This window comes from Dipodomys merriami, unplaced genomic scaffold (genome assembly GCF_024711535.1).
Source record: "Dipodomys merriami isolate MVZ:Mamm:240054 unplaced genomic scaffold, mDipMer1.0.p SCAF_19, whole genome shotgun sequence".
Lineage (NCBI taxonomy): Eukaryota > Metazoa > Chordata > Mammalia > Rodentia > Heteromyidae > Dipodomys > Dipodomys merriami.
Window position 1 is genome coordinate 13875281 of NW_027203270.1, and position 13165 is coordinate 13888445.

The following is a 13165-nucleotide window of genomic DNA, read 5'->3' on the forward strand; positions in this document are numbered from 1 at the left end:
TCAGTTAAAGGTTTAGAATATCAGGATTTGGTAATAAGAGTTCCCTTCAGAAAAGAAGTTCTTAATCTTTGCTGAGATCATAGATTACTTTGAGAATCTGATTTTAAAATCTGTATTTGCTTACTGCACATTGTTCATATGATCTCAGGGAACTAACATTCTGAAGCTAAGCCATACATATACCTTTAGATGACCATGGACCCTTAATTAAGAATTTTTGGCTAGATGCCAGTGTAATTCTAGCTACTTAGGAAGCTGAGATCTGAGAACTGCAGTTCAAAGCCACCCCAGACAGGAAAGTTTGTGAGATTCTTATCTCCAATTAACTGCTGAAAAGCTAGAAGTAGAGCTGTAAATCAAGTGGAAGAATGCTACCTAGGACCCAGATTTAAGCCCTAGGACCAGCATGTGGGGACACACGCACGCACGAACACACACACACACACACACACACACACACACACACACACACACACACACACACAACTTTTACATGAACTTATGACCTTAAACAACTAAGTTCATAAATTTAAATTTTATTCAGAGTGATCCCTAATGACTTTTTAATGGTGAACTGAGAAATACTATAAATAAACATGACATCTAAAGCAACACTAGAAAGTACAGTTTAGAAATGAGTATTATAACAAGAAAAAATTGAGTTGGGGTTTTAGCTCAGTCCAATCCCTAGGGTTGCAAGAGAAAAACAGATTGACAAATTGATCCTAAATTTGCCCAACTGATCTCACATGCCTGTAATTTTAGCACTTAAGAGGCTGAGGCTGTGGCAGGTTTCCCCTGCTCTTCTTCCCCCCCTGGGTCCTGGCACTTGAATTAGGGGATTTTGGTGGTTAATTGGAGATAAGAATCTCATGGCCTTTCCTGGCGGTCTGTCTTTCAACTACAATAATCAGATCTCAGCCTCCTGAGTAGCCAGGATTACAGGTGTGAATCTCAAGTGCCCAGTATTCAGCTAAAATTCTCTTTCTGTAATCCTAGATACTTAGGAGGCTGAGATCTTAAGATTACAGGCATATCCCATACGTAGTTCCAAAATATGTGTGTATGTGTGTGTGTTTGAAGAAGGGAGTGGTATTATTTTGAGCCAGATGACCTTCAACTAGAGATCCCCTTGCCTCAGCTTCCTCATGCTAGGATTATAAGTGTAAGCCACCAAAATATAAGTCTTTAAAATAGTGATTAAGGATATAGCCTTGGTGGGCTGGGAATGTGGCTTAGTGACAGAGTACTTGCATGCATGAAGTCCTGGGTTCGGTTCCTAAGTACCACATAAGCACAAAAAAGCCAGAAGTGGCACTTTGGCTCAAGTGCTAGAGTGCTAGCCTTGAGCAAAAGAAGCTCAGAGACAGTGCCTAGGTCCTAAGTTCAAGCCCCAAGACTGCCCCCCCCCCAAAAAAAAACCCCAAAACATAGCCTTGGAAAAGAATTTGGATTCTAAGGACAGTTTTGTCAGTTACTAACTATATAGCCTTGAGTAGTTACTTCTCTACATTTGAAATTCATCATGTAAGTAACCTTAAATAGAATTAGTTCACAGGACTGCTGTAATGATTAAATGAGATAATATATACCAAACTCTTAGTACAGTGTTAAGTGGTCAATAAATGGTGGATCACACCTTTAATCCCATCTACTAAGGAGGTGGAGATTGGGAGGTCTAGAGTTTGTGACCAGCCCAGGATTGGGGTAGGGAGAAGTTATGACTCCATAATCTTAATCAATAAGCCAAGCCTACAGATTCTATGATCCCAGCTACAAGGGAGGCCATAGGTAGGATCAAAGTCTGAGGCTGGCTCTGGAAAATACATCAGATCCTACCTAAAAAATTACTGAAGTGAGCCGGGCGCTGGTGGCTCACGCCTGTAATCCTAGCTACTCAGGAGGCTGAGATCTGAGGATCGCGGTTCAAAGCCAGCCCGGGCAGGAGAGACCGTGAGACTCCTATCTCCAATAAACCACCAGAAAACCGGAAGTGGCGCTGTAGCTCAAGTGGTAGAGTGCTCGCCTTGAGCTGAAGAGCTGAGGGACAGCGCTCAGGCCCAGAGTTCAAGCCCCATGACCGACAAAAAAAAAAAAAAAAAAAAAAAATTACTGAAGTGAAAAAAGGCTGAGGGCACTGCTAAAGTTCTAAAACCTGCCTCACATGAAGTCCGGAGTCCAATCCCCATTTTGCTTTCCCCAGTCCCCCAAAACCCAACATCAAAGTTCACTATGTTGTAACATGTAAACAAATTTCCTTCTTTTTAAAAGCCGAATAATATTTCATTCTATGTATATATCATATTTTGTTCTTCTACTCATCAATACATAGACACTTGGGTTGCATTGGCTTTTTTACTTTTAAAGTATTGTTAATAATTAATATTACTTTGTTTTTTTCTAAGTATCAGAAAAAAAAGGTGAAACTCAAAAGAGTTTCATTTCAGGACAGCAAGCCATTAAATAAATCAGGTGTAAAATTTACTTATCACTTCACATGGTATTCTCTGGATCTTTAATATGAGATAATGCAAAATGTTGTTTTGGTGGTGGTTGTTGGACATTAAAATTTCTTAAGGTGAAGACAGAATAGTAGTGTCCTTTTGATAAGGAAAGTCTAGGGGGAAAAATCTTTGCAGGTGACTCCTCAGAAGATACTCTGGAGGGAGGGCCAATACACTCCAAGTAACTGAGGTTACTTTAGGTATTTAAAGTAACCTTAAACCACACTACTGTTTTAAGAATGCAACACGAATAAGTGGAGTTCCTCTACTTTGAGCTTTGTAATTGGCAGGCAAGATTAACTACAAGCTCCACCACACACAGTTCTCACAAACTGCTAAACCACAACGGAAGGGAATGACAACTACAGAGACTTTAAAAATAGTGATGATTTAAAGATCTGCTTGAATCGTGCACATTAGTGACTGAAAGACTGCAGGCGCAGGCTTGGTACAGGCGAGTACTAGAAATGGGCCCATAAAAGAAAAAAAAAAAATAAGAGGAAACAATCTAGGAAAAAAGTAATCTAGTTTCCTGACCCAACTCCGGACTGCGCCAGCGGGAAGGAAGAATGAACTGCCTTTCTTTGTGTGCACAGTAACAGAAATTTATGGCCACGCACAAACTTAAAGCCAGCACCACGCGAAGTTGATAACCAGCAGTTACCCGCAGAGTTCCCGGGATTCTGGCCTTCTGTGCCGACTCTGCCGACCACCCGAGACCCCCTCGCGCATGCCTCACGGCTCGGCTGTCACTTGGTCACCACAAATAACTTCTCTGGCACAACTCCTTTCTCAGATTCCCTCAAAGCTTATCCAAAATTCTAAAGGATTCTTCTTCCCACTCACACCAGCGGCAATTCCTGACTCCACCAGTCACCCGACCCTCCACCGCGCTCGTCCAGCTCCGACGCGCAGCACAGCGGCGCGCGTCGGCTCAGCTTTCCCCCCCCCCCCCCGGGCTGGCGAGTTCGCCACCGGGACCTGGGGAACCCGGCCGGGCTGCGGAAAGCAAACTTTCTGAGCGTCCCCGGGACGAGAGGGCGCGGCGACTCACAGCTGGTTGATGGCGTTCTGCGAGATGACCGCGTTGGCGGAGAAGTACGGGATCATGTCCAGGCCACAGAGGCTGCAGGTGCAGGCGGGGGGGGGGGGGGGGGGCTCCTTCCTTTCTCCGGCCAAAGTGCTCGGGGTCATGGGGCTGACTCAAGAGGCATCGCTGTGCATCCCGGCCCTAGCCCGGCTCCCGCACCAGGTGCCCACGTCGGAGTAAGCGCCCACAGGCGCTGGCTCCCGGCGGCCAGGCTGGGCCGGCCGGGTCGCGCGGAGGCAGCCGCCGAAGCCCAGGGGCTCGGCAGTGGAGTCTAGGTTGCAGGGCGCCGCAGGCAGCACGCCCCAACCCGCGTCCGGGGCGGGGCGCCCGGGGACGGAGGGGCGGGGAGTGGGAGGGCCTGGAGAACCGTGAGGATCCGCCTTGCCGGCGCCCCGCCCCGGAGCTCGCGCCGCCCCGCCCCGGGGATCGGCGCCCACGCGGATCCCGCGGGTCTAGTGCCGGCATGCAGAGCCCGCGGCGACCGGAAGACGCGGTAGCATGGGGAAAGGTCTGTCCTGTGCCCAGCCTAAGAGAAAAAGGGGGAGATGTTTGACCAAAAAAATGCCGCCTCTCAACAGGCTCTGTATGCACTGTACCTTAAACAAACCTACTTTTATGAATAACCTTAACAAAAAGTTTAAAGGCTATACATTTGTAAGAGAAACATTTATCAATGGCTTTCTTATGTGTTGGGAGAATTCAGAGATTATATTACACGTACATATTGTATATGTAACCCTATCTTACACTGTCAATATCTGTAACCCTTGCAAATAAATCTATAGGGTCTTTTTTAGTTATCCTTATATTCATATCCTTATGTTTATAGATTTATAACAGCCTTGGTTGTACATATGAACTGTAGAAATCTAATTTTAAAAAAATCCCCAAGATACAGGTGGACCCATTGCAACAATGAGATATACAAGTCGTTATGTCGAAAAACGAACTTTACAACTTTGGTGGGGTTGGGGGGAAGGATCAGGTAGTGGGAACGGGAGGAGGAGATGGGAAGGGATGGGAAGGGGAAACAAAGGAGGAGGCAAAAATGTACTCGTTATCTTGTCCATGTAATCGTAACCCTTCTGTACGGTATTTTCAAAAACAAAAACAAAAACCCAAGCCCAAACAGCACCCTAGACCAACCAAATTGGACCTTGAGGGTTAGGATCTAGCTCTATCTTTTCAAGTTCCCTTTCGTTGATTCCAACATGCAGTGAAATCCCTCGATTAGCAAGCAAGCTAAAGATTCCTTACTTTTCAGATGTGGGAACATTAACAGTTTATGCAGATGACTTCATTTATAAATGATGTAACCCAGACAAGAATTCAGCTTTTATGACTCTGATCTAGGCTTTTACCACCAACCAGTAGTCTCTGATGCCTTTGCAGAGGCCAGGTTCCTTTCAACTCATTGAGCTGTGCCTTTCACCTGTCCAGGACTCACTCTTGGTAAAGTGAAACTCCCTCCTCCACCCTAGTGAGTGGTTTACGGGGTGGCCACTGGGGAGGCACTTAGTAAAAGCTCTCTTACCCCTTGCTCTTCCAATGTCATATTGTCAGGGCAAGTGTATTCAGGCATCATCAGCATTTTTAGCATTTCTGAATAACTGACTAAAACAAATGAAGCTGCCTCAGGAATTAAAAAGTTGGAAGTAATGTTTTTTAAAAACCTAATCAATTAGGAGAGAAAACATACAAATCAGTCACTTAAAAACAACATACTAGAACCAAGAAAAAATGTTCAGGCTCATTTCCTATTGTTAAGTTTGGTGACTTTCAAAATGCTAATAATGAGTAAATACCAAAGATTGAAAAATCAGTGCCTAAATCCTAATCATTTTTGTTATTTGATCTCTAAAACTTAAAGGTGTTGCCAAGGCACGGAGCAACTTAAAAAAATTTTGCCAAGTCATGCTAGAAAGAGATACATAAATTTTCTAGAGATATGCTAATTGGAAGGAACCATACTTCTTGGTGAAGTGAAGAGTTAATGGAAAGTCTGCATCTTAGAGTTTCATCATCTCCATCCATCTCTAGGAAGGAAAATGTTTGAAGGATTTATTCAGGCTGTGTCAGCAGGCACCCAAATGGCAGTATAAGAAAAAAAATCTGCTGATACACCCCAAAATAAATTGCTTAAAATATCTGGCTAACTTGTCAGTTTGAAACTTCCTTTAGCTTGTAATTCATTACAATCTCATGCTGTGATAAAAGGGAGGGGAAGGCAGCAGGCACTTTAGAACAGCACAGTTAAGGTGAGTCCAGTTTCCTTCTCCAAATAGCAGAGATGGGATTATATTGAAGTAAACACAAAATGATGCTGCTTAAAAAAGATAATAATATGGCAATCACCTGTATCTGTCTGAAGAAGAATCCCACAGAAAATGTATATTACTGGACTCAAACTCATTATCTTTCACATTTAAAAATGCTAGCGACAAAGATTTCATAGATACTGATTTCATAAATATGTATTCTTGTCTTTTATAAAAAGGTTCCTATAGTGATGTCCCAGAAATTCCTAATCCTTTCGTTTTTCCTTAAAAGACCTCTGTCAGTTGTTGATTCAAGTAAGGAACTATGTTAACCCTCTACTCAGACCTTTTCAAACGCTTTTCAAAGTTAAATTCTAGATATTTTTAACAGTAATATAGGAAATTAGAAAAATGCTAAAACATGTCTTGATTTTTTTTAAAGAGAAGGATCATCTCTGCAAATCAAGACATCTTTAAGGAATTAGTTATGTTTCTGTCTATCTTAAAAAGTTCAACATACTCCTTTTCTTTTCACAGTCTTCAGTGTCAAAATGTCAATCAATTTAGTTTCAGCTCAATTTAATCCTTTCCTCTCCACTGTCAGGAAACAAGGCTCTAGGCAGCAAGTTCTTCATACCTAAGCACCTAGGAATTCAAAAAGATTCCAAATTAGATTGAACAGTGTGAAACACACTAAGCTAGTTTTCTATTCCACATGAAGGCAGAGGCTTTTTATTTAAAAAATGCACAAAGGCCTTGAGGAAAAACTGTCTCATTTCTTTATACTTTTACTTAAGTTGGAAGATTTAAAATGAATTTTGTGGGCTGGGAAGGTGGCTCAGTGGTAGAGCGCTTGCCTTGCATGCTTGAGGCCCTGGGTTCGATTCCTCAGCACCACATAAGCAAAAAGAAAAAAGCCGGAAGTGGCGCTGTGGCTCATAGTGGTAGAGCGCTAGCCTTGAGCTGAAGAGCTGAGGGACAGCGCCCAGGCCCAGAGTTCAGGCCTCACGACCGGAAATAAAAAAAAAAAAAAATGAATTTTGTCATGGCATTTGTTGACCATTTCAAGACTCAGAAGAATTCTAAAATATTGGTTCTAGACAGCATTACATATGACCAAATTGAATTTTTTATAAGATCATATGTTAAAGCATTAAAATTTAAAGTAATAGATGATCCTTTTTATTTCCATTGGTACTTCCATTCTTATGTATCCATGTGTTCTGCTATAAGGTATAATCACTATAAAACACTGAACCTAGAGACTTTCAAACTGACCTAACTGTATTCCAGGATAGATCTTAAAGTGTATTATAATGTGAATCAAGGATTAAAATAGGTAGTACAACATTTCATGAGGGACAGATCATTTGAACTGATGCCAAAGTAGTGGGCTATAAACTAGAGAGCATAAATCTAGTTCTAGTTCTAAAATAATTATTTATGAGCTAACACTTTGGCCAAGTTATTTAACTTCATCTGTAAAGTAGGACAATAAATCCCTAAGGAATATCCCAAGATCTATTCTTCTGAGATTTGGGAACCTTAGAGAAAGTATTTCCATCCAATCTAAAGATCCTGAGAAGCCAGGTATGAACTGCCAGCACTCAGAAAGCTAAGGTAAGAAGGATCACAAGTTTAAGGCCAGCCTAGCTAAAAGTAAGACTCTATCTCAAACAAAACAATGAATTTAAAATGCACTTAATTCACTTAATATAAACACTTTGACCAAAGCAAAAAACAAAAACAAAAACAAAAAACCCCAAAACAACTCTAGCTTTGGAATTAATAAACTTGTTTTAACTAGCTACTTGGGAGATTAGAGGGTTGTAGTTTGAGGCCAGGCCTCGGCATAAAAGCTTAATCAGTAGCCTGTCATCCCAGTGACAAAGCAAAGTACAATTGGAGGATCAAAATCCAGGCCAACATAGTCATAAAGAGATACCTATCTTGAAAATAAACCACCACAAACAGGGATGAGCTGAGTGGCTGAGTGCTAGTGGGAAGTGCAAGACCCTATCAAACTCCAGTAACACTAAAACCAAAACAAAATACCCTCACTTCCCAAAAATACCTGGATTTAAATCCTAATATTACCATTAGCTATGAGTGGGTTTTAGAGAGTTAATCTGTGACTCAGTATTAGCACTTAATTTTAGAAGTTAGTGTAAAGATCATCTATCTATCTATCTATCTATCTATCTATCTATCTATCTATCTTTCTATCTATCTATCTATCTATCTATCTATCTATCTATCTATCTATCTATCCATGGACAAAAGTACTTTGTGAACAAGTTGTTTTATTATTAATCATCACCATAAATGGGTCTATCAGTTTCCAGTTAATAGAAAGACAGTTGTAACTTCTAAACCTTCGGCCACAAGCAGTTTACTGCACTTTCCCAAATTAGCAAGTGCCTGTAAAATGAAGTAATGAATTTGATCAAAATAATGGCAAGTGCCAATCTTTTTTTTTTTTTTTTTTTGGTGGGTTGTGGGGCCTGAACTCTGGGCTTGGGCACTGTCCCCCAGCTCTTCAGCTGTAGACCAGCGCTCTACCACTTGAGCCTCAGCCCCACTTCCGGCTTTTTCTGCTTATGTGGTGCTGAGGAATCAAACCAAGGGCCTCATGCATGCAAGGCAAGCACTCTACCACTGAGCCACCTTCCCAGCGCCGCCAATTTTTATTCTTAGTTTACAAGTAATCATATGTGCTCTTGTACTTACTATCAAGTTTTGTTTATCTTTTGTACATTTTCTGTTTATTTACTTTTTCCATTTATACATTGATTACTTACTGCGTGTCTCTTTACAGAGACTTCTTGAATATGTAGAACATGATAAATGGAATCATTCTTATACTATACAAAGGTATTTCCTAGTCCATTTTGTTTTCTGTAGAAAAGTTAAGGAATTTTTTCACTGCTTCTTAACTCAATATTCAGAGATTAGATCAATATTAAAATATATTTTCTAATTTTCTTTGCTTTTTTAAACAATTATTTGTAACCATAAAGTTTTCCCTTTAAAATTGAATTTGGTTTTAAAGTATGGGAAGAAAATGAGTTGTATTTATTTCTCTCTGTCCTCTCTGTCTCTCTCTTTCTCTGTCTCTCATTTCTCTGTTTCTCTCTGTTTCTCTCTCTTTCCAGTCCTGGGCTTGAACTCTGGGCCTGGGTGCTGTCCCTGAAACAATTTGAACTCAAGGCTAGTGCCCTACCACTTGAGCCATAACACGACTCACAGCTTTTTCTGACTAGTTTATTAGAGATTAATAGTCTCATGGACTTTGCTGCCAGGGCTGGCCTTGACCTGTAATCCTCAGATATCAGCCTCTTGAGTAGCTAGAATTACAGATGTGAGCCACCAGTGCCAGGTTGTTTTCTCTTATTACTTTTATGTCAGCAAATGCATGAGTGAAAACTGAAATACCTAAACCACCATTTCATCTAGGAAGTCTTTATTGTTGTTCGCCAGGTACTAAGTACATTAACCCACTATTACATTCTATAATAATGTAAGAACTGCAAGGTTTACTGGACACACACACACACACACACACACACACACACACACACACAATTTTTTTTGTGGTCAGTCATGGGACTTGAACTCTAGGCCTGGGCACTGTCCCTCAGTTCTACAGCTCAAGGCTAGTGCTCTACCACTTAAGCCACAATGCTGCTTCCAGTTTTCTGGTGGTTAATTGGAGGTAAGAGTCTCACGGACTTTCCTGCCTGGGCTGGCTGTAAAATGTGATTCTCAGATCTCAGCCTCCTGAGTAGCTAGGATTACAGGTGTAAGCCTCCTGCTCCTGGCTTCTGGATTTTTATATTTTTTAAGCTTTCAAATATTGATGTTAAATTATAAACTGCATTTTTAAGTACCTGGTGATAAGAGAAAAAGTGATTATATACCAATCATACCAATTTAATATTTGTGTTTTTAGTTTTTCTGTAAGGGCTTGATTTAGAAAATAAACAGTAAATTAATCCTCTGAGTGTCAAAAGGGGGGAAAAACCAACATTAAATGTTATACAACAAATAGATTGTAACCTAGTGTCTTCTGTTAATCTGTTAAATGTTAAGCTAAAACTCTCAAAATACTACTCAAATTTTCCAATTTGTTTCCCAGACAGCACCTAGAGACATCCCACACTGTACTTAGTCAAAGGCACTTTTCATACAATACAGTAAACTAAACTCTGTAAACAAAAGCTCTTAAAAGCAATCATGTTTTACAATCACTATGTCCCTAATCATTTTTAAAAAGGAATATCTGACAATAGTTTTAAATACTGAGTTGAACAATGTCACTGAGCCTTCAACTGTCATTTCTATACAAATTTCCTCTGTGAAAGCAACAGGGAGCACTGAAAAGATACACATATCAACTCCTGGAGAGGTCTCTAAGGCATTGATCTCCCTGGTCTTAACTACCATATGCTCCAGTAGGAAGAGATGCTGAAATGCTGCTTTCTTCAGGTTACAAAAGCCCCACACTCTATTGTTCAGTAAAAATGATAGGCATTTACAGATCACTTTTCACATTCAACACACTTTACCAAACAGTTAACTATTTAGTTCCCACGTTATCTCTTCAAACATTTTATATATTTAGTTTAAAAAATAATAGTAACACAGGCTAAATCAGTAAATCTTTTTTTCAGCATCCAGAAATCAAAAATAAAAGTCATCCCATTATCCTACTCCCAGGGTGATTCCTATTGACATTTTTCAGACCATTTCCTCACATATGCAAACATCAATATTATATAGTTTCCCTTTAAGAAGCAAACATGTACACATATCTAAGATCATATTATGCACATTATTCTGTATCTTGCTCTCCTCCCATCCCCATTACTTATCACTATTATCCTGGATATTTTCTCATGATTATATAAATCTACTTTGTTCTTTTAAATCACATATAATTTATTTAAATAGTTTTCTACTAATGAACATTTGTTTGCAGTCTTTTATAGATAGTATCACTTAAAATTTTTACTTTTTTTTTTTTTTTTGAGTTGTTAGGGGATTGAACCCATTGCTTTCTGTGCTAGGCCAAGTACTCTACCATTGAGCTATCCTCTCAGCCCCTTGTAAAATATTTTAACCATCTTAGGATGTGGTAGGTATTATCAAATTGCTCTTATTCTTTTCTTTTCCTTCCTTCCCTTTTTCTTTCTTTCCTTTCCCGCTTTCTTTCTTTTCTTTCTGCCTTCCTTCCTTCCTGTCTCTCTCTCTTTTTTGGCATTCCCATGGAATCTTAAAGTCTCTTGCTACTCTATGATCCATTAAATTAACATAAGGTCCAAGATCCTCTTTTGTATCATATTTTACATATTACATTAAAAACTAAATATATAAACTAATTGTGGTGGTACAAACCTGTGTTCTCAGCACTGAAGCAAGAGGATCACTTTTCATTTCCTGAAAGCAGAGTCTATTTATTTACTTATGGCTTTTGTTATTACTATACATTAGTTATTGAAAGGGGATTTCACTGTGACATTTCCAAACCTGTTGACTATGTATTCTAGTCAATCTCATCCCTTCCTACTCCACTTCCCTCCTTTCTAAAACAACTTCAAAGGTTTCATTATTTTGTTTTTATATATGCAAACTATCTACTTTGCTCATATTCATCCTCTTTCATCTACTTTGTTAGCTCAAACTCCTCCCATTATGATCTTACCCTTCCAACAGAACCTGTTTCTCTTTGCCTGGCCTCTCAACTCTCTATTTATCACCATCTTAATGCTGTTTTCATATATACTTACAATGTATTTCAAAATTATGCTCTTTCCATCTAACTTTTTACTTTTCCTCTTCCCCTTCTCTTCTTAGTTCCTTAGATGAATGTTCTTGACTTATCCATATACATACATATATATGTATACAAGTATATATGCATGTATATTTTTAGATATACCTTCCATATATGGGTGAAAATATATTATATTTTGTTTTTGACCTTGGCTTGTCTCACTCAATATGATATCCTCTACTTTCATCCTTTTTCCTGCAAATACAATGATTTCATTTTTCTTTATGACTGTGTAATATTCCATAGTATAAGATTCTATAGTTGCAAGTGCTAAATATGTTCTGTTTGAATCACTAATCTTTATACCATTATATCTTTCTTTTTTTTTTTTTTTTTTTTGTCGGCCGTGGGGCCGACAAAAACTCTGGGCCTGGGCGCTGTCCCTCAGCTCTTCAGCTCAAGGCGAGCACTCTACCACTTGAGCTACAGCGCCACTTCCGGTTTTCTGGTGGTTTATTATAGGAGATAGGAGTCTCACGGTCTCTCCTGCCCAGGCTGGCTTTGAACCGCGATCCTCAGATCTCAGCCTCCTGAGTAGCTAGGATTACAGGCGTGAGCCACCGGCGCCCGGCCCATTATATCTTTCTTAAGGACACCTTTCTTCTGCATGTGTGCATGCATGTATCTAGGTATTGATTCCCCAAGGAATCAATATATTAATAACTGAGGTTCTTTATCCATTGAGAGCTCATTTTCTCATACCTGGTACCTCTAGAGAACACCCCCAAGAATCCTTTTCACCTTTCATTGCCTATTTCTCACCTACTGCTTCTTGCTCTTTGGATACATACCTCTTTAACACAGTGAATTCAGTAGAGGGCCTGGAACACACCCTAGTAGGTGAGGGCTTTATTTTTATTTTCAAGCCTGCTCTAGACTTTCAGGAGCCCAAAGTTCAAATTGCAGCAGGCCTGATTCAGCTCTCAGAAGCAGTTTAGTGCTACACGCAGTTTGTTTAGAATGGTCAAGTTTCCAGCCCCTGGCAGAGCAGCATCATTATCTCTTTGCCTTCACATATCAGCTTCCCTGGCAATATTTCACCTGCCATGTCTTTTCTCTCTGAAATCAGGTGAACACACAAATCACAGTCTTACACAATTATATGCTTTTAAACAACTGTGCCAGATGTGTCCAAAGAATTTAAGCACTTTATTTATTTAATTAATTTATTTATTTTGGGTCCGGTCGTGGGGCCTAAACTCTGGGCCTGGGTGCTGTCCCTCAGCATTTCAGCTCAAGGCTAGCGCTCTACCACTTGAGCCACAGCGCCACTTCCAGCTTTTTTCTTTTTGCTTATGTGGTGCTGAGGAATCGAACCCAGGGCCTCAGGCATGCAAGGCAAGCGCTCTACCACTGAGCCACCTTCCCAGCCTCTTAAGCACTTTATTGATGGTTGTATTTTCTGAGTTAAGCAAAACAAGTATACAAGTGATGCTTCTTAATCTTTATTGGAAAGGGGCATTTTTTTTTTTTTTGG

General features: G+C 40.0%; 1 protein-coding gene across 4 annotated transcripts in view; it reads right to left on the reverse strand.

Moving 5' to 3' along the window:
- The window catches only part of Ssh2 (slingshot protein phosphatase 2), a 222541-nt gene that overhangs the window by 120872 nt on the left and 88504 nt on the right, over positions 1–13165 (reverse strand). Inside the window, exon 1 of one of the 4 annotated variants that reach the window (XM_070027391.1) lies at positions 3559–3849. The exons of the other annotated variants lie outside the window; for them this stretch is intronic. Coding sequence (XP_069883492.1) covers positions 3559–3698 — 140 coding nt within the window. The 5' untranslated portion in view covers positions 3699–3849. Of the gene's footprint in view, positions 1–3558; positions 3850–13165 lie in introns of those variants that run through there. 4 annotated transcript variants of the gene reach the window in all.